This window comes from Myotis daubentonii, chromosome 14 (genome assembly GCF_963259705.1).
Source record: "Myotis daubentonii chromosome 14, mMyoDau2.1, whole genome shotgun sequence".
Lineage (NCBI taxonomy): Eukaryota > Metazoa > Chordata > Mammalia > Chiroptera > Vespertilionidae > Myotis > Myotis daubentonii.
Window position 1 is genome coordinate 56,843,982 of NC_081853.1, and position 18,560 is coordinate 56,862,541.

The 18,560-nt window shown below is 62.9% G+C and overlaps 3 protein-coding genes across 8 annotated transcripts; 1 reads left to right on the top strand and 2 right to left on the bottom strand.

The window, feature by feature from the left end:
* Nucleotides 1-2,724: 2,724 nt before the first annotated feature.
* ACY1 (aminoacylase 1) lies at nucleotides 2,725-8,313 on the bottom strand. 3 transcript variants are annotated; one of them, XM_059664605.1, is made up of 15 exons: nucleotides 8,163-8,313; nucleotides 7,015-7,126; nucleotides 6,186-6,250; nucleotides 5,999-6,103; nucleotides 5,587-5,681; nucleotides 5,226-5,302; nucleotides 5,049-5,138; nucleotides 4,891-4,947; nucleotides 4,528-4,601; nucleotides 4,395-4,444; nucleotides 4,168-4,312; nucleotides 4,000-4,068; nucleotides 3,253-3,332; nucleotides 3,074-3,134; nucleotides 2,725-2,994 (listed from the first exon to the last, which is right to left on the bottom strand). In XM_059664605.1, exons 2-15 carry the CDS (start codon nucleotides 7,106-7,108, stop codon nucleotides 2,830-2,832), a joined length of 1,227 nt encoding a protein of 408 aa, XP_059520588.1. In that variant the 5' UTR covers nucleotides 7,109-7,126; nucleotides 8,163-8,313; the 3' UTR covers nucleotides 2,725-2,829. The 3 variants fall into 3 exon arrangements, with proteins under 3 accessions (XP_059520588.1, XP_059520587.1, XP_059520586.1); XM_059664604.1 differs by lacking the exon at nucleotides 8,163-8,313 and adding an exon at nucleotides 7,490-7,785; XM_059664603.1 differs by lacking the exon at nucleotides 8,163-8,313 and adding an exon at nucleotides 7,543-7,682.
* Nucleotides 8,314-9,112: 799 nt separating this feature from the next.
* ABHD14A (abhydrolase domain containing 14A) lies at nucleotides 9,113-15,051 on the bottom strand. Of its 3 annotated transcripts, none has more exons than XM_059664612.1 (5): nucleotides 15,029-15,051; nucleotides 11,390-11,601; nucleotides 11,108-11,223; nucleotides 9,641-9,876; nucleotides 9,113-9,444 (listed from the first exon to the last, which is right to left on the bottom strand). In XM_059664612.1, the coding sequence occupies exons 2-5, from the start codon at nucleotides 11,581-11,583 to the stop codon at nucleotides 9,262-9,264; spliced, it is 729 nt and encodes a 242-aa protein (XP_059520595.1). In that variant the 5' UTR covers nucleotides 11,584-11,601; nucleotides 15,029-15,051; the 3' UTR covers nucleotides 9,113-9,261. The 3 variants fall into 3 exon arrangements, with proteins under 3 accessions (XP_059520595.1, XP_059520593.1, XP_059520594.1); XM_059664610.1 differs by lacking the exon at nucleotides 15,029-15,051 and adding an exon at nucleotides 13,096-13,251; XM_059664611.1 differs by lacking the exon at nucleotides 15,029-15,051 and adding an exon at nucleotides 12,499-12,962.
* ABHD14B (abhydrolase domain containing 14B) lies at nucleotides 14,434-18,389 on the top strand. 2 transcript variants are annotated; one of them, XM_059664613.1, is made up of 4 exons: nucleotides 14,434-14,617; nucleotides 15,505-15,732; nucleotides 16,830-17,071; nucleotides 17,403-18,389. In XM_059664613.1, the coding sequence occupies exons 1-4, from the start codon at nucleotides 14,449-14,451 to the stop codon at nucleotides 17,580-17,582; spliced, it is 819 nt and encodes a 272-aa protein (XP_059520596.1). In that variant the 5' UTR covers nucleotides 14,434-14,448; the 3' UTR covers nucleotides 17,583-18,389. The 2 variants fall into 2 exon arrangements, with proteins under 2 accessions (XP_059520596.1, XP_059520597.1); XM_059664614.1 differs by lacking the exon at nucleotides 15,505-15,732.
* Nucleotides 18,390-18,560: the final 171 nt, after the last annotated feature.

Below are 18,560 nucleotides of genomic sequence, written 5' to 3' on the forward strand. Positions count from 1 at the left end.
AAAGCATCCCCTCTCCAGCCAACACGGCTTACACAGCCTGGCCAGGTCCCGGGCTGCAGCCGCAGCCGCAGCCGCATCCGCATCCGCAGGCAGACCTAAGGCTGTGATCTCCCAGTTCAAGTCCCTTCGACCAGCGGCTCTCAACCTTCCCAACGCCGCGACCCTTTCATACAGTTCCTCACGTTGTGGTGACCTCCAACCATCAAATTATTTTCGTTGCTACTTCATAACTGTAATTTTGCTACAGTTATGAATCGTAATGTAAATATCTGATATGCAGGATGTATTTTTTTTTATTTTTTATTGATTTTTTACAGAGAGGAAGGGAGAGAGATAGTCAGAAACATCGATGGGAGAGAAACATCGATCAGCTGCCTCCTGCACATCTCCCACTGGGGATGTGCCCGCAACCCAGGTACATCCCCTGACCGGAATCGAACCTGGGACCCCTCAGTCCGCAGGCCGACACTCTATCCACTGAGCCAAACCGGTTTCGGCATGCAGGATGTATTTTCATTGTTACAAATTGAACATAGTTAAAGCATAGTGATTAATCACAAAAACTATGTAATTATATCTGTTTTCCGATGGTCTTAGGCGACCCCTGTGAAAGGGTCGTTTGACCCCCAAAGGGGTCGCGGCCCACAGGTTGAGAACCGCTGCTGTAGACATTTGTCTTTCTGACCTCAGACTCCCGCTGTTGCTGTGGCGTCATTACAGGGAGGCACCTCTGCCATCATCCCAACCCACAGCCGTGTGTTACACCCGATGCACCTGCTAGTGTCCCTTCTTTGTAAACATGTATGAACTCTCCAGCGCCCCCAGTGATCCAACCCAAGGCCAAGTGACCGATTAGCGCACTCCTAGGGTCCTGGGGAACGTGGCGGAAACAATGGTTTTTAACACTTGGGTTGCTTTTAATCGGCCTTTTCCTTGCTTGTGTCTATACTGTCGCTGTGGACGGTCTCCAGTGCGGTCAGTGGTAACCAAACCCAAAACGAGCTACCTCCCTGCTGCTGCAGCCCCTGGCAGGTGAAGGGCACCTGAGGGGGAGGGGCCATGTGAGACTAAGAGCCAGTCCTGGGAGGAGTGTGGGGACCACTGCCCCACCTGCAGGCTGGATCCAGGCAGGATGGAGGTGGTTTCCTGTCGTCCCCCAGGCTGACCCCTCCCCGTGCCCCAGTGTGTTCTGGTTCTGGAGCAGGCCCTGGCCTGCCCTGGATGGAAGGCATGGGCCCTTTATCTCGAGCAGGTCAGCATGGGCCCCGCCATGCGCTGCAGAACCTCGCCTCCTTGGTGCACAGAGAGCCCTCACGGTGCTGCCGCCCAGGATGCACCGCAGATTAAGTTACTGTTAGTCCTCGAACCAGCCTTGAGTAGTGGTCGTGCGGAGTATGGTCCAACCTTGGGCACTTGGGAGGCTCAAAAAAGGGTGCTATTATCTGGGCAAGAGGTGCTGCCCAGGGAATGCGGTCCCTTACCTCCGAAGGGGGCATCGCCGTCTGTTTCACGGGAAGGAGCTAGAGGGATGGACGCAGCCTCGGAGCCCAGCAGGTCACGCCGGGCCTAGGAAGTGTTAGTTTGCCAACCAGAGCTGGGCTGCTAGGTCTCGCCTGTCATCCTGGCAGGCACTGCCCCACCGGCTGGTGTCAGCTGGGAGCTTGACGGGGCCCAGGAGGTTTTGTGTCCTGAAGGTGGTTTGGCCCAGCCTGAGGTTGGACGGCTGCCAAAGTGAGGCCTGTGCTCATGTCCCTGGGACAGGGTGTGATCCTGTCCAGTCTGAAAGGGGGAGGCGGACCCCAACCTCACGAGACCCCAGGTCAGGGCCTCAGCCAGCTGCTGCCTCGGCCTCCAGAGTGTAGGAAGCACGAGTCCCCGGTTCTTAGTCTCAGACCTTGCCTCCCTTGCCTCAGGCTGTGCGGTCGTGGTCAGCTGCCAGCAGACTCTGAAGTGGCTCAGGGACTGCGTCGGCTGCTGGGGGCCCCGGGAAGGCGAGAAGCTGGCCAGTGTCCTGGCTCCCTGTCAGGACCCGTGAGCAGGGGCTACTTTTACTATCAGGACGGAGCCTGCAGGCCCTGTGCTTCCCTTCTGGCCACAACTAGGAGCTTCAGAAGCCAGCCCTCCCTGCCACCCCTGCCCACGCTCAGGGAGGTCAGAACAGGACTAGACCAGGGCTGCGAGCGGGCGGCTCAGCTCACAGGCTCACAGCTGACCCCTGGCACCGCCTGGGACCGAGCGGGGCTGGCCGACAGAAGCCGACTGTGTGCCCCTCTGTGACCCCTGCCGAGAGTGCTGGGACCCTAAGATGAACAGACCTGTGCTCCCCAAACCAGAGCGGGGCCACACCTGCTTCCTGCCCGCCTGAGGGCTGACCATGCTGGCAGCCTTGCCTTGCCAGCTGCGCCCGCCTGCCCACGTCTGGCAGGGGCCCTGCCGGCCTCCAGCGCTGGGTCCGGCGTGTGCTCCCGGAGAGCCAGGAGTAACGCCCTGAGACCTCTGTTGTCCCCCTCAATGGGAGTGATGTTCCCGACCTCATAGCGGTAGATACGGTGGCCACTGAGAACGGAATGCGCCCCTCGTGGCCGGCCACAGGGCTGGGGGTCAGGTGGCTGTGCTGTGTGAAGGACACACAGCCTGGGGTGGTGGGCCGTGCCCAGAGCCAGGCAGTTTCCCGTCAGCGGGATGATAACCACACACCCTGCTCTGCAAACGTGCTGCTGCCAGGTCTCAGCGGCCCTGGCCACACACAGACTTTATTGTGGGGCAGGGGAGAGGGGCCTGGGCATGGGCCAGGTGGGAGCTCCAGGGGCAGAGGCTGGGAGCGTGGGCTCAGCTGTCGCTGGGCAGGGCGGGCACACTGGCCAGCGCAGGCAGCAGCCGTGTGTATATGTCAATCCCACGGAGGAACACGGCCTCGTGCAGCCGCTCATCATGATCGTGCAGCAGCACGGGTGTGCGGTTCATGGGGGAGAAGCCCAGAGCTGGGACCCCCACCTGCAGGGCGAGGAGGAGCCATCAGGGGGAGGCCAGCACCCAGCACTGCCCACTGCCCACCCGCCTGCGAGCAGCTCACCGCGCGGAGGTAGCGGCTGTCGGTGGCAGCGGGGAAGATCTCCTGCTCCAGCGTGAGGCTCCTGCGGGGGCAGAGCCTGGTGAGCGGGGGGGGCGGGGGGGGGGCAAGGAAGAGGGCGAGGCCAGGACTGAAGGGCACGGAGAGCGGGAAGGGGAGCGAAGGGGGGCCAGTGTGCTCACATGTCCTTGCAGACCCCGCTAAATGCTGCCCACCAGGGGTCTGAGTCATCAGTAGATGTCACTCGGGGCTCCGTCCACTTCTGGGGGGACAAGGGTGGCAGGATCAGGACAAGGCCTGGGCATCTTGCCTTATTTTCATAGGGTGGGTATGTGCCCAGCACAGGACTGATGCACACACACACAGCCAGCTGGCCAGCCCGCCACCAGCTCCTTCAGTTCCTCAATGGACCCTCGGCTGCCCTCCGCCAGCTTACTTCCTGTCCACCCTTCAGGTCCCAGCCCAAGCGTCCCTCCCTCGACGGCTCTCCCAGAGGATGAGCTCCCCTCTCCTGGACCATGTTTATACTCAGATAAAAGTATTATCTATTATCTCCTAAGTCAGTGGTTCTCAACCTCTGACCCTTTAAATACAATTCCTCATGGTGTGACCCAACCATAAAATTATTTTCGTTGCTACTTCATAACTGTAATGTTGCTACTGTTATGAATCGTCATGTAAATATCTGAGATGCAGGATGGTCTTAGGCGACCCCTGTGAAAGGGTCGTTCGACTGCCAAAGGGGTCGCGACCCACAGGTTGAGAACCGCTGTTCTAAGTACTTGATTCACGTCTGTCCCCTCATGCTGTAAGAATAAGAACTAAGGACTAAACGGGTCATGTGACTCCCCAGGGCACCAAGCACACACTCCTACAGGGACACCACCTGGCAGGCCCAGCCCCCACAGCTCCCGTCGTTGGGCCGGTACCTGGACAAACTCGAAGGTGACCCCCTGGCCAGCTGCCTGGCACCAGCCCCGCAGCTGTTCCTCGAACGCCTAGGAGACGGGAGACGAGCTGACCCCTCGGGCTCTCCTGAGCCTGTAGGACAGGGCCGAGGACCCGGCTCCCTCCTCCAAACCCGGTGGAGGTGGCACCTTCAGGTCCACATCTGGGGCCACGCGGAAGTCAAAGCTGGCGCTCATGGTGGCCGGGACCACGTTATAGGCCACGCCGCCCTCCAGCTTCGTCAGGTTCACAGAGGTCACGGCGCCCAGCTTCAGGTGGGGGTTTGCCTGCAGCCTGCGGTGGGGACACGGTGAGAACCAGGCTCAGCTCCCGTCCAGCACAGGCGCCGGCCCCGCCCGGCCTCCCAGCGCCTCACCTCTGCCTCTCCTTCTCCCGGAACGCCAGCACGGAGCCCACGACCTTGTGCTGGGAGTGGAGGAGGGTAGATGTGAGAGGCCCCAGGACAGAGCCCCGGGACCTCCCCAGTTCCACCCCTGGGCGCCACCCACCAGCTTCTCTGCGGCTGTGTCCTCGATGAACCTCGAGCCGTGGCCGGGCTTCCCGGTGCTGGTGACCCGCACCCCTGGGGATGCAGGGGAAGGGGCGCCTTCAGCGTGGGAGAGGCTGGGTGCGCTCAGCCGGGTGGGCCAGGCCTGCCCCTTGTTCCAAGCTCCTCTCCGTCTCCTAGGCGTTCGGCACTGTCCCCCAGAACGCAGTGCAGGGCTGCTTTCTGCCCTCAGATCAGGAAGAAGCCCAGGCCAGAGGGGCCGGGAGGCACAGTCCTGGGCTCCAGGCCCGCTCAGGCCCCGCCCCTTCTGGCCTCATCTCCCATCTGCACAGTGACACCCCCCGCCCCCCCAAGCCACACTCACACCAGGGGCTGCGCTCGCTGTAGAAGACAGTGAAGGCGTCAGTGGGGTTGGCCAGGCCTAAGGAGGGAGGAAAGGGGGTTCAGAGGGCAGGGTGGCCCAGCACCCCCTAGCAGCCTCCCTGTCCCCTCTGGCCACTCAGTGGCCTGCCACCTGCTCACCCTCATCCAGGGCAAAGCCAGCCCTCAGGGCCTTGAACTCGGGCCGCTGCACAAACAGCTCCATGCCTTTGTGACCCCCAATCTCCTCATCTGTAAAAGCGGCAGGGATGGGAGATGAGGGAGCCATTCCCCAACACCCTCCCCCTCCCTGAAGGAGCCCTGCCCGGCCACGCCCACCTGGCACAAAGGTCATGTGGATGGTTCTGGGGAAATGGTGGCCCTCAGCCTTCAGCCTCCCCACAGCCTCCAGGTACCTGAGGGGCGGAAAGAGGGTGGGAGCCCGGTGCCAAGGGAGCCACCGGATACTCGGGGGTGGGGTGGGGGGGGCGCGCAGGCTGGAGCCCCAGGCCCTTGGCCCTGCTCGCCACAGCCTGCCCCTGCCCGTCTCCCTGTCCATGCAATGGTTACAGCAGCAATTCCTGCCCAACGCCAGGGGCCAAGGTGTTCCTCAGCCCTGAGGTTCTCCATCCCACCCCAGGTTCTGGGACACTCCAGGGGACAGTGGGGACAGCGGGGACCCGGGAATGAGGACACTCACTGGATGCCGACACACTTCATGTCCTGGGCGCCCCTGGCATAGATGTAGCCTTCAGCATCCTTGAAGGCCTCAAAGGGGTCATGACTCCAGTATTCCTGGGGCAGGGATGGGAAGAGGCCCCAAGGCCCAAGTTCAGTCATTAATCCACTGTGCCTGCTGTGGGCCTGCCCTCAGAGCCCACCGGAAGGGTAACAGGTGGGGTGGCAAAGGTGACAGAAGAGGGCTGACGAGGGCAGCAGACTGCCCCCCCCCCCAGCTCTGCAACCCACCTCCACCCCCACCCTGTGTGTGTATGGAACAGCTGCCGGACAGGGGCTGCTCAAGTGGTGTGATGCCCAATGAGGTCAGAGTCGGTGCCAGGACCAGCACCGGGGCTTCCTGCTCACCTGACTTCCCATCCTCCCCCACTCACCTTGGAGACGGGCACCACATCTGTGTGGGAGTTGAGCAAGAGGGAGGAGAGTTTGGGGTTGGTGCCTGGCCAGGTCAGCACGGTCACCACACGGCCAGGTGCCACCTGGGGAGGACCAGGAGGGAGGTTCAGTGCAGGGCGAGGTGCCCAGGCCCACGTCCGCTCCCCACACAGGGCCCAGGCTCACCTCCACTTTCTGACAGCCCAGGCCCAGGTGGCGGGCTCTCTCCTCAAGGAAGGCCACGGCAGCCCCTGCGGACACAGAGTCTTAGGGCTGCTCTGCTTCCCAGGCTCTCCCCTGACCCCTGGCCCAGGCGGGGCTTGGAGGCACATCCAGAGAGGAGCAGACCCCAAATGCGCTGCTGCCTCCTCAACACATTGCACGTCTGAGACACCCGCATCTAGAGACACTTGCGTCTCCGCATCTAGAGACACCTGCGTCTCAGAGACACCTGCATCTAGAGACACCTGCGTCTCAGAGACACCTGCATCTAGAGACACCTGCATTTCTGCCCCCAGGAGGAAGTTGTTTTCGGCCAATCAGTGACCCTTTGTGGACAGTCAGGTGGGAAGTTAGTGTCTTCCTTAAAGAGGGGGACGCTATGTGCAGGGACACGAGAGTCACCCAGCATCTCCCAGGTGGAAAACCACAGCAGGAATTTGGACCATGCACAGTTCCCAGCCACCAAGCTCGACTCTGAAGGGCTGTGGCCTTTGTCCAGCCCAGTGGACTTCGAGAGACTTCTAAGTGGCTGCCCAGCCTCCCCTCCCCCACCCCGGCCCGGGAGGGAGGGGAACTTGTTCCTTGACCAGCCGCTGGGCGGAACTTCGGAGGAGCAAGGCCTCTGCAGGGAAGGTCCCTGCACCGCCGCGGGTGGGCGGACCCAGGGAATGGCTGGAGGGGTGAGGCGCCCTTTGGGGCAGCGGAGGGGGGCTCAGCTGGGTGACAGGAGCTGGGGCCCGGTTGAAAGCACAGTCCCCGCCCCCTCCAGGCCCGGGAACCGCCGCGTTCTCACCGTAGTCGGGTTCGGGCTGGACCGTGCGGATGCGCAGGTACTGACGGAAGAGCGTCACGGATGGGTGCTCGCCCTCGCGACCCGGGCTGGCCATGGCGCTGCGCGTGGAGAGCTGCGGGCAGAGCGAGCGGCCACTGCCCTCCGGGCCGCTGGGGCCCAGTGAGCTCCGTCTGCACCCAGGCCCCCCCAGGGTGGTTCCCCGCACGCCCCCCGGGAGAGGACACCCTGTTTCGGAGCCCAGCTGCTTCAGGCGCTGTGCTGGCCACTTTCAGCACCTCCTCACCCCGTCCCCAGAGCCGTGAGGCTCGTGCCTCCGGACGCCCACTTGACGGAGGAGAAGGCTGAGGCTCAGGAAGGTTCGGGCAGCCGGAGAGCAGCAGTCACGTGTGAACCCAGACCCTGACCGCCCCCCCACCCCGCCCTCAAACAATTTCTCCCGGTGGCTGATTTCCGGCCGGGGAGCCCGCACCCCTACCTCGCTCCAGGGCCCTCCACCGCGTTCTCTGCTGGGCTGGGGCCCGTGCACGCCTCTCAGCACCCGCCTGGGACTGTGGCCGGGACTCAGGGTCCGGCGAGGTCGCAGGCTCAGAACCGCCCCCCGGCCACCACGTGGCTGGACCGGGATCGCGGGGCGGGACCGAAGGCTGGGAGTACCGGCGTCTCCGCCCGCCCCTGCTTCCAGCCTCCGCCCAGTGACCCCAGTTTCGGATCTCGGATCGCCTCCCAGAACCGAGGCCTCTGCCACCAGCTCCGCGCGGGTTCGGACTGGGAGCTCCCGAGTGGCCCCGCCCACCGGGGCCGCCCCGTTCACAGGACACGCCCCTCCGGGCCCCGCCTCTCGGCCTGGGCCTGGGCCGCGTTCCGGATGGCCCCGCCCCCAGAGGGCTCCACCTGCGGCCTCGGGATTGGGCCGGAGGAGAGGGGGGCGGGTCCTGACGCGAAAGTCGGGCGCCCCCTAGCGCTCAGGGTGCAGCGCTGCAGAGTCCGGGCCGAGCGGCCCCTACTGCCCCTCCCCCCTCCCGCGAGGGTCCTGCTTCTCCCCTGCGGGTGTCTCAGCTCCTGGGGAGGCCCCCTGACCGCCTCGGTGCCCCGTGTGCAGAGGTCATTGGTTATGCCGTCCCCCGCCTCCCGGAGCCGGGACCACGCACCCGCAGGATCACGTCCCCTCGAACAGGAAGGCAGGGTAAATGGACCGGCAGGTGCGGGGCGGCCGCCGCGTGATCGCTGGACCAGCAGCAGCGGGGCCCCTCTAGCTGTCGGTGGGTATGACCGTGTGGGTGGCTGTGGGCTGCGGTTGGGTGTGGCAAGTCTGAGCGACCGAGGATGGCCCGTGCGAGGGTGAAACCACGATGCTGTGTGACAGTGAGAGGCGGGGAGCTCACCCTGCACTGACCCCGGGCCGGGCTCCCTGGTCTACAGGCACCGGAGCGGGGGGCGGGGGGGGGGTAAAGACACAGGGCCCCCTGGCCACCCGCAGGCTGCACACTCCTAGCGGCTCCCTGTGTGCCCCGCTGCCCTTTGTACTCTCAGCTCCTGCGGCTGCTCCAGGGGCTGTCGGCATGGGGAGGGGCAGAGTGAAAGACTTTACCCTCGGGGCCCAGAGAGGCAGGCTGCGAGGGGAGGGGAGCTCTGTCCCAACCCTCCTGGGGGTAGGTCTGGGCTGCTGACCCACATACCAGGGGCAAGCAGGCTTGGTGGTTCACCGGCGGTGCCATATTAATTGTTAAACCACACTCTCCACCCCACCTCGGCACAGCCTGCTCCCTTTGACCATAGCGCCTGCATTCCTGACTCTGGGTCGCCCACCAATCCCAGTGGTCCTGCAGCGGGAGTGACCCCTCCCCCCCTCCCCCCAGCACTGTGGCCGGGAGCACCGTGACCCAGACCCATCCAGTCCTAATGCCGCCTTCTGAGCGGGGTGTTACTATCAGGCCCATTTCACAGGTGAGGAAACTGAGGGCAGCCAACTAAGAAGAAGCCCATGTTCTTAGCCTTCCCAACCGGGAAGGAGTCCCAGGCCTGCCTCCCCCTCCCTCTCCCTCTCCCCCCTCCCCCTCCTTGCCTCCCTCCTCCCCCCCAACACCAGGACCTGTCACTCCCCGGCAGGACAAAAGTGCTTTTATTTATTGTGCCTGTGAGATAAAAGGAGAGGCCCTGGCTGGGCCTAGCTCTCGGCCTCTGCCCTCCAATCCCTGGGGCTGCCTCCTGGGCGGGGGCGGGTCCGGACCCTCCAAGCTGGCGCGGAGCTCAAGGCAGCTGGTCCAGGAAGGCGAGGAGGGCCCGGTGGAAGTCTCTGGGCCTGTGGAGGTAGCAGGCGTGCCCCGCGTCGCGCAGCTTCACCACCGAGTGCCTGGGCAGGTGGCGGAGCCGCCGCAGGGACTCCCGAGCCAGGGTGCGGTCCAGCTCCCCGTACAGGATGAGCGTCGGGGTCTGCGGGGCAAGGCCAGGGCTGTGATCCTACGGCCTCCCGGGCCTGACCCTCCAGCCATCCCCTTAGGAAATCCTCCCCAAACACCATCTTCTCCATCCAGAAGGGGGGGGGGGGGATCGTGAGTCCTCCAAGTGAGACCTGAGCCCTTTGCCCCCATGACGGGGAGCCAGGACCGGGGGACCCTCTTCCCAGTACCTTCACGGCCTCGAACTGCTCCCGGGTGTAGTTCTGGGTGGAGGCGGGTGCGATGGGCACGAAGCCGTGCAGCTGAGGGTGGTCCCGCATCAGGAAGGGCAGGGCGTAGCGGCCGCTCAGCGAGGGGCTCACCAGCACCGCGTTCCGCACCTCCAGGTCCCGCAGCGCGCGCGCCAGCAGCTCCGCCCGCCCCACCTCGGTGCTCGCCTCCTGGGAAGGAGCTGAGTTCCCAAATCCTGGGCGGCAGAGGCACCAGCTGAGGGAGGCGGGAGGGGGCCGGGACTTCCGCGCCCCCCCCCCCCGCGGGGCAGGGGCCCAAGCGGTGGGCAGTGGCACATGCTGGCCCACCTGTCCTAGAAGCTATTTTTTTGTGATGTGGTAGGCCTGCTGGCAAAACCTTTCACCCGTCATATTGGCGAAAGTGAATTAGACTGGTGATGCGCAGTGTTGGGGAAGATGCGGGGAAATGGGCACTTTTGTCGTGACTGATGGGAGGAAATCCATCTAGCAGTTTCAGAGGGTCAGGAAATGATTGCCAACATTTAAAAGATGTGTGTCCTTTAACCCATCAACATCCTTGGTAGCTTCCTAAGGAAATGATTGCCTGTGCTCCAGGCAGCAGGTCCAAAGGTGCGTGGGTACCCAAGCATTTCAGCTCCCAATCCATCACAGCCCCCCAGGAGGAGTGGCCAGACGCAACCTGCCCATCCCCCCATGGCAGGCCGACTGAGAGGAGGTCACAGTGACTGGTAGGGTCCCAGAGACATGGTGGGGGGAGAGGACCACGCTGCCGGTGGGTTCACGAAGCCAGAGAGGCTCTGAGGGTATCACGATTATTTGATTTTTTTTTTAATCCTCACCCAAGGATATTTTTCCATTGATTTTTAGAGAGAGTGGAAGAGAGAGGGAAAGGCAGAGAAAATATCAATGTGAGAGAAACATCGATTGGTTGTCTCCTGCATACGCTGGGACCAGGCCTTGGGCCTGGGAGGAGCCTGCAACCAAGGTACGTGCCCTTGAGCGGAATTGAACCCGGGACCCTTCGGTCCACAGGCCGACACTCTATCCACTCAGCCAAACCAGCTAGGTTTGATTTTTTTTAATGTCAAGAATGATAGCATAAAGCCTTTGACAGCTAAAAAAAAAAAAACCCCACACACCAAAAAGCTCTCTAGTTTGTCATAAAAAATATGGTGAGGTCTCCCCCTGAAGTAAGGCACGCTCCACTTGCTTGGTGATGTGTACCAATCCGCACAAGTTTACAGGTAGGAAATACAGACAGACCTTTTCCTGTACCATCTCGTATTGTGACCTGTCACTGCTCGTCCACATACAGGGGTCCAGATGCAACCGGCCACATCTCAGGGCTTTCCTACCGCCTCCCCCCCCCCCCCCACGTCCCCCTCTGGGAAGCCACCCCTTGGACCTGCTGCCGGCTGCCTCCCCAGACCAGGGCGGGGCTCTCACCTGGGAGGTCAAGGGCCACGGCCCGGTAGCCCCTGTGCGCCAGCAGCTGCAGCGTGCCCAGCTGCTCCCACGTGCGTGAGGTGAAGGCTCTCCCGTGGAGCAGCACCACTTCCACCCTGCGGGCACATGGGGGGTGGTCTGAGGCTTTGGCAGGGCCCCACTTTCTTCCTAGGCTTCTCCCACTGCCCTCCCAGCCCTCAGCACCCCACGTGGAGCTGGGGTCCCACACAGGGGCTCCCCTCAGGCCTCATCCTTCTACTAGACCCTGGGGTCAGCACCCACCTTCGTGCCCGGTGGAGTGGGAGCACCTCGCGGTAAAAGATGGGGGAGTTGCCAGGGGTGAGACCGGCCAGGATTGTGACATTGGGGTCGCCCCAGAGCCAGGAAGTGTGCTCAGGGGGGCCTGGCAGCCCCACGTACAGTAGCAGCATGAGCAGCAGGCCCAGGCCCAGCAGGGCTGTGTGGGACCGGCTCATGGAGGTTTGTACCACAGTCTGGAGGAGGAGGAGAGGAGAGGAGGCTGAGGCCCCACTTGGCCCAGGGACCCCATCCCGAAACCCCACCCGGAAGCGCCCAGCTGAGGAAAAGCTCAGCCTTGCGGGTGGCACAGTGGTGAGGCCCCAAAGGGAAAAGGCTGTGTAGAGAGGTCCGGCTCAGGGCATGTGTAGACTAATGCTAAACTCAGAATGTGCTTGACAACGGGTGGGAATATACTAGTAACCCCAGCCCAGCTGGTTTAAATGGGAAGAGGGAGCAGGGAGAATCCAGGGAGGAGGAGAAGCTGAGGCATGGGGGGGGGGGCAAAGCGGGGGGCAGGCAGGAGAATGGCACCGAAATGCAAAGGGCAGCATGGAGGCTGGAGCGATGAATGCCACCCCCTCCCCCAGCTTCATGCCAAGCGACTTGCTTCATGGACTCCTCCGGCCAGGTCCTTTGCCAGCCCAGAGGACAGACCTCAGGGCCAGGACCCAGAGAGCAGTCAGCCAGTCTCCAGTGTGTCAGTAAAAGAGGGAGGGTAGTCCCGCTGCCCCCCAGCCGCCTCCTGTGAGATTTCACCGACACAGAGGACACGGAGGACTCGACTGGGGCTGGCCTCTTGGGCCCAGGAGGAGCCCCCTGCTTGTTCCCAGATCCCAGTAAACACATCTTTATTGAGAGTCTCCAGCCCTACCCGCCTCTCCTGGGATGTTGCCTCAGCCCCTCTCCCAGGCCCCCAGGTCAGGGGGCGACCCAGGGGCTGAGCGGAGGCCGTGGTTGGCTTAGGTTCCCACAGACCCGGCTTCCATGCGGCCCCTCCTTGCGGTGGAGACTGGGCCACAGGGGCCGCTCCAGGTAGGAGAATTCTGCCGTTGCCTTGGCAACCCGGAGGCTGGAGCACTAGGCAACCTTACCTGGCAGGTAGCAGGCAACCTGATCTAGCGACTGCACATACAGGGCCTGGGCTAAGGGTGGAGACGTGCCCACGGAGGCCTTGGCATACGCACAGACAATGACACACAGGTGTACATGCGTGTCCACATGAAAGACACCCTCAAAACCATGCCCAGCATCAGGCACCAGGAAGGCAGACGGACAGACAGACACACACGGTTTCAAAACCACTCGCAGTTCCTCAAATGTCAAGAACACCGTCATACACCGAGCCCTAGAACTACACATGCACAGACAGACAGACGGACACACAGACACACAGAAATACACACACAGACACACAGCTAGTACACACCCTCAAAATCACACGCCGAAAAATACACTGTACACACCCAGACAACAAGCGGGCAGACAGACAGACACCTTCCAACGCAGGCAGACAGTCACTGACATACACCCCAGGACACACGTACACCAGACCCTCAGGAACGCGCGCGCACTCGCGGCCCCAGCGCCGGCCCCTCCCTCCCGCTGGACTGCCCAGGGCGCCGGGCAGAGGAGGAGCAAGCGGGCCCGCCCCGGGCACCCTGCTGGCCTCCGTCCCCGGGGACACTCACCGGGCTGATCGAGAGGACCCGGCCGGCCGCCGCTGAGCCGGCCCCGCCCACGCGGAACCAGCAGCCAAACCGTCCGGCGACCATGGCGCTGCGTCCGCGGCTCCGCAGGCCCGGCCCGCACCCGGCCGAGGCGCGCGTGCGCAGTCCGCAGTCGCAGGCCCTGCGCCTAGTAGCCCCGATGGAGGGGGACAGGGGGCGGCGCCCCAAAGTCCGCGGCCGGCCCCTCGCCAGATTGTCGGGATTGTTTTAGGCCTGAGAGCCGGGGTAGAGCCACGCGGTCTCCTCCCACCGGGGTCGCCTCCCCGGCCAGCCTCCCCTCCGTAAAGCGGGGTCTAAGGACGGTTCTCAACCTGTGGGTCGCGACCCCTTTGGCGGTCAAACGACCTTCTCACAGGGGTCGCCTAAGACCATCCTGCATCTCAGATATTTACATTCCGATTCATAACAGCAGCAACATGACAGTTATGAAGTAGCAACGAAAATAATGTTATGGTTGGGTCACAACATGAGGAACTGTATTTAAAGGGCCAGAAGGTTGAGAACCACTAAGGGTTGTCTTAGGACGGACAGACGTGCCAAGCCTTAGGGCAGGGTCTGGCAGGGAGGCCTCGCAGTGTAAGCGCCAGGTAGTTGAGCAGCAGCACGGGGGCCGGCCCATCCACTCCCCTGATCTTACAGATGCAGGTCCGCACACGCCGGGCCCAGCCAGGGCGGCCTCTGGGCCCTTCGCTCTCTTATGTTACGGTTCCTGTATGGCGACAAGTGATGGGTGTCCGCTCTGCCCCCAGGCCTGGCACAGAGAGGCTTGCAGGACTATGCACCCTGCGGGGTAGGTGACCTCGCAGCCATTCTACAGGCCAGGAAGGAGGCTCCGAGGCGTTGGGGAAACGATCAAGGCTGCCTGGCTGGGCACTGGCAGAATCTCGCACTCAAACCTGTCGCGCCCTAGCCAGTTTGCTCAGTGGGTAGCGCGCCAGCCTGCGGGACCCTTTCCGGTTTGATTCTGGTCAAGGGCATGTACCTTGGTTGCGGGCTCCTGGTCAGGGCATGTGCAGGAGGCAAGCACACACATCTATATTTCTCTCGGTCTTTCCCTCTCTTCCACTCTCCCCGAGAACCAATGGGACAATACCCTCGGGTGAGGGTAAATAAAACAAAACAAACAGTGGGGCCTCAACTGCATGCCTGGCGAGCAACTCTGCACCTGGGCAGTTCAGGCTGGGGCTGGGCCTGGGGCTGGGGCTGGGGCTGGGGCTGGGGAGGAGGGAACACCGGAGTTGACTCCAAAGGGAGCTCAAGCCGCCCCTGTGCTTGTGGGGCGGGTCGCGGGGTCTCGGGAAGGCACCCAGTCCCATGCTTGGGGCACGTGGGCCCTGCCGCCGATTGTGGCCACCAGAGGGCGCCCCGCAGCACGGTCAGGCCACCTCCCTGTTCCCAGCCCCTCCCCGTTTCGCTGCCTCGGGCCCCATTTGCCTCCAGTCCTCGGCTTCCTCCCGCTGTGCGAGCCCACGCAGCTCCCCAGGTACCTGCCTTGCGCCCCAACCCTCTCTCCCTCTCTCCAGTTAGACTATCCCAGTTTCTCCCCTTCCCACTCGGCTCCCAGGTCCCCTTCCTCGGGCCTGCCCCACCCCTTCCTCGTGCGCCCGCCCGCCCGCCCGGGCCCGCCGAGCCAGCACGGGTCCTGGGAGGGCGCAGAGCGAGCCTCGGCGGCGCCGCGATCGCCCCCTGACCACGGCGTCAGCGCGCCGGCTCCCCACGTCCCTTGCGGGCGGGAATTCCAAATGCTTTTTCTTCTGAGCGCTGCGCTTTCCGCGTCCAGAAAATGGGTGTTTTTCTCCAGCCCCGACCCTCTCCTGCCTGCGGTGCCAAACTCCGACCCTTCACAGTGCCTCGAAGAGGAAGAGGTCGATGAGCAAAATAGTCGGCTACTTACTGTGACTGAGCAACTCCCACGCTCCGCAGTCAGCGCTGGGCCGGCCCGCAGGGTTTCACAAGCGCGGCCTCCTTTGACCCCATCGGCCACCTAGGAGCTGAGTGCCCCTGGGATAGCCCCACTTGCAGAAAAGGATGCCAGTGGGAACGAGAATCATAATGGAAGCCCTGTACTGGGGTCTTTCCAAGGGCAGACACCCTCTTGCCGGTTCTTTTTCTCCTTGTTAATTCTTGATGTAGGCTTTCATGTCCCATTTTTCAGATGAGGAAACTGAGGCCCAAGACCACACAATTAAGTGAACGGCAGAGAGAAATAACACCTTCGTTTTCCTCGCCCCAAAGCTTGTTCCTAGAGTTCTGGGAGCCTGAGGGGGCGGGGGGCTTGCTGCTCCCCTGGACCCTGCCCTTTCTGTGGCGGTTTTTCCGTTCCACCGGAAAGGCTGCTCTGTGGCTCATCAGCCTGGTCTTGAACCACAGGCGTTGCAGGCGGCAGCATGGCGGACGTGGAGCAGCGGGAGGGCACCATCCAGGTGCAGGACCAGAGCCTCTTCTTCCGGGAGGTGCGGCCGGGCGGAGGGCAGGCCGCCCGGTTCTCGGTGCTGCTGCTGCACGGGATCCGCTTCTCCTCCGAGACCTGGCAGAACCTGGGCACGCTGCTCAGGCTGGCACAGGCGGGCTACCGGGCGGTGGCCATCGACCTGCCAGGTACTTCTGGGCAGGCTTCTGTTCTGGAGGGGTGGTGGGGACCTCCTTGGGGACCCGGGTCTGGGGGCCTGGGGGAACTTGGGCCAGGGCCCAGAGCGCACTGCAAGAACTCGAGCTCCCCTCGTCTTGACCCGGATGTGCCTGGATACTGCCCAGCTGCTCTGGGTGTTGCCGGGGGCAGTGTCTCAGAGCCTCTGTGTCCTCGTCTGTAACGCGAGATAACCACGCTCCTGTGGGGGTTGGCTCTAGTGAGCATGGAATGATGTCCGCGTGACTCTGTGGCCAGGACCTGACACAATAATTGGGCTCAGCCCGTTGGAAGAAACATGTTTTGACAGAGCCACAGCCCTAGGCCCCGCTGGAAGCCCCAGAGAGTGAGGCTGAGTGTCCTGGTGGGTGGCTGAGCCACTCGCTCCCGCTCGCTGGTCATGATCCCAGGAGAAAGCCCTCAGCTGGGCTCGGGGGGAGGTCCTAACCCCTGGTGCCGGGGGTGGAAGGGACTGCAGGGGTGGCTGACCTGCTCCCCTCACTGGCCTTGGCTGGGATGTCCTCAGTGCCCAGGGCGGGCCTCCGGGCCCAGACGGGATTGGTTGACAGTGGGTTGGGCTGAGCTTCCAGGCTCAGGTCTTGAGCTCATCTTTCTGGGGGGATGGCGGGACTCACCCACTGCAAGGGAGGTACGTGCAGAGCCAGCCCCTCAGCCCTGTCCTCGGCACTCACCCTCCATCCCTGGGACGGGAGCCCCTTGAGCAGTTAGCGCCATCTCACAACCATCCTAACCGCAGGCCCCTTTCCCCCTTTAACAGCTGGGGAAACAGCAGTGGAGAGGGCCGGGGGGCCTTCCAAGATCACATTGATAGTAAATGGAAAATTGGGACTCGGGTCCGGCTGTGTTGGACTTTAGGGCCTATTCTTTCCAGACGCTGTACTGACGAGGGAGGGGCCTCATGCCAGCCACAGATAGGACAGTCCCGGCTGCGGCAGAAAGAAAGTCGGGCACGCTGCACAGAGAGACTGTCCTAGGCGGGCTTCCTGGAGGAAGAGACCCTCCCCACTCACCGGCTTGTCTTGTTTCCTCCACACTGAAATCCCTGCAGGCCTGGGGCATTCCAAGGACGCAACAGCCCCTGCCCCTGTCGGGGAGCTGGTCCCCAGCAGCTTCCTGGCCGCTGTGGTGGATGCCTTGGACCTGGGTCCCCCGGTTGTGATCAGCCCGTCTCTGAGTGGCATGTACTCGCTGCCCTTCCTCACGGCCCGTGGCTCCCGGCTCCGGGGCTATGTGCCAGTGGCCCCCATCTGCACGGATAAAATCAGTGCTGCCGACTATGCCAGAGTGAAGGTACCCCTGTGGGAGGCGGCGATGCCCCTGCCAGGAGCAAGGGAAATCCCTCTGGGAGTGGGGTAGCCGAGGGGTAGCTTCTGGGAGGAGTTGAACCACCAAACTGTATCCTTTTGCTTGACTTAGATTCCTGTGCCAGGCCTTGTGCCAAAATGTGTGCTGGGACAGACACAAACCCACACCCCGTCCCTTGGGAGCTGACTCCCCCCATCCCACTGGGCCAGCGTGTCTCTCCCCTCATGTGGGGTGACCCAGGGAGAGACTGAAGAGACGGGGAGGCCGGGGCCGGCGTGGCAGGTCCCCGCTGATGTTGCCTCTTTCCTCTCTTTAGACCTCAACGCTGATTGTCTATGGCGACCAGGACCCCATGGGCCAGACCAGCTTTGAGCACCTGAAGCAGCTGCCCAACCACCGCGTGCTGGTTATGGAGGGGGCGGGGCACCCATGTTACCTTGACAAACCCGAGGAGTGGCACGCGGGGCTGCTGGGGTTCCTGCAGGGACTGGCATGAGGCCTAGCTCTGCTGTCCGGGGGGGCTGCTTGCCTTTCTGGGGCTCTCTCCCTCCCTGCACATCAACAGGTGTGTGTGTCTGTGTGTCTGCCTGGGTGCTGGTCTTTCGGGTCTGTCTGTCTGTCTGTCTTTTCCTCTTTCTCTTGCAGTGACACACTGAGGAGGTGAAATCAAGACAAAAAAACCAGGAATCAATGGACGTGATCTGGTGGAGGGTAACCCATTAGATGAGCTTCTGCCGTGGGCTCTCCTGCTCGCTCTCGCTCCCTCCTCTGCTCTGCCCAGCCCACCCCTCCTGCCTCCCACATCTGCCCAGGCTGCCCCAAAGGGCCCTCACAGCCCTCTCCCACCTCTTAGGCCACAGTACACACATGCCCACATGCATGCTCACACATGTTCCCAAATATGACCCAACCACACAGGTACAGGCTCCTGCTGGGCTGCACACTCAGGTGCACACATGCATGCTTGTCCACCTACAGAAGCGTCCACATAGGCAGCGTCCTCCCATCCATACAGCACCCCTATGTCTGGGAAGGTGGGGACCCAGAGCCCAGTCCTTGCAGGATATCCTCGGCCAGGCTTAGGGCGTGGCCTGCCCTGAACTCCGCTCCCGATCATAACTGCCCCCCAAAGGAGAGGATCACCCTCTGACCCTCAGATCTCCCTCTCCCCCCTCCCCGAGGCGCCACACCCTCCCAGGTTGTTAGGCCTGGGTCTTCTGAGCCCAACCAAGCCCTTCCCTGCTCCCAGGCCGGGGGGCGGGGCGCAGAGTGGAGGTCCGTGAAATAAAGTGAAGCAATTAGACCCTCAGGCTCTCGCTGCCTCCAGAGCGTCGCCCCTCCCCCGCCCCTTGGGACCGCCGCCACCACGGGCCCCTCCCCCACCGGCGGGACCAGATGGTCCCCTGCCCTTTGTCCACCCGGCCAGATGGAGGGGAAGGGAGATTGGATTCCCCTCCCCACCCCCACACACCCA

Coding starts and splice junctions, on each gene's coding strand:
- ABHD14B (XM_059664613.1), top strand. CDS start 14,449: ATGCTTGGGGCACGTGGGCCCTGCCGCCGATTGTGGCCACCAGAGGGC. Junction 14,618..15,504: donor GAGCCCACGCAGCTCCCCAG/GTACCTGCCTTG, acceptor CTTGAACCACAG/GCGTTGCAGGCGGCAGCATG. Junction 15,733..16,829: donor GGTGGCCATCGACCTGCCAG/GTACTTCTGGGC, acceptor AAATCCCTGCAG/GCCTGGGGCATTCCAAGGAC.
- ACY1 (XM_059664605.1), bottom strand. CDS start 7,108: ATGGCCAGCCCGGGTCGCGAGGGCGAGCACCCATCCGTGACGCTCTTC. Junction 6,104..6,185: donor TGGGCTGTCAGAAAGTGGAG/GTGAGCCTGGGC, acceptor GGTCCTCCCCAG/GTGGCACCTGGCCGTGTGGT. Junction 4,602..4,890: donor CAGCGAGCGCAGCCCCTGGT/GTGAGTGTGGCT, acceptor CTGCATCCCCAG/GGGTGCGGGTCACCAGCACC.
- ABHD14A (XM_059664610.1), bottom strand. CDS start 13,179: ATGGTCGCCGGACGGTTTGGCTGCTGGTTCCGCGTGGGCGGGGCCGGC. Junction 11,224..11,389: donor CCACTCCACCGGGCACGAAG/GTGGGTGCTGAC, acceptor ATGTGCCCGCAG/GGTGGAAGTGGTGCTGCTCC. Junction 9,877..11,107: donor CGTGGCCCTTGACCTCCCAG/GTGAGAGCCCCG, acceptor TCTGCCGCCCAG/GATTTGGGAACTCAGCTCCT.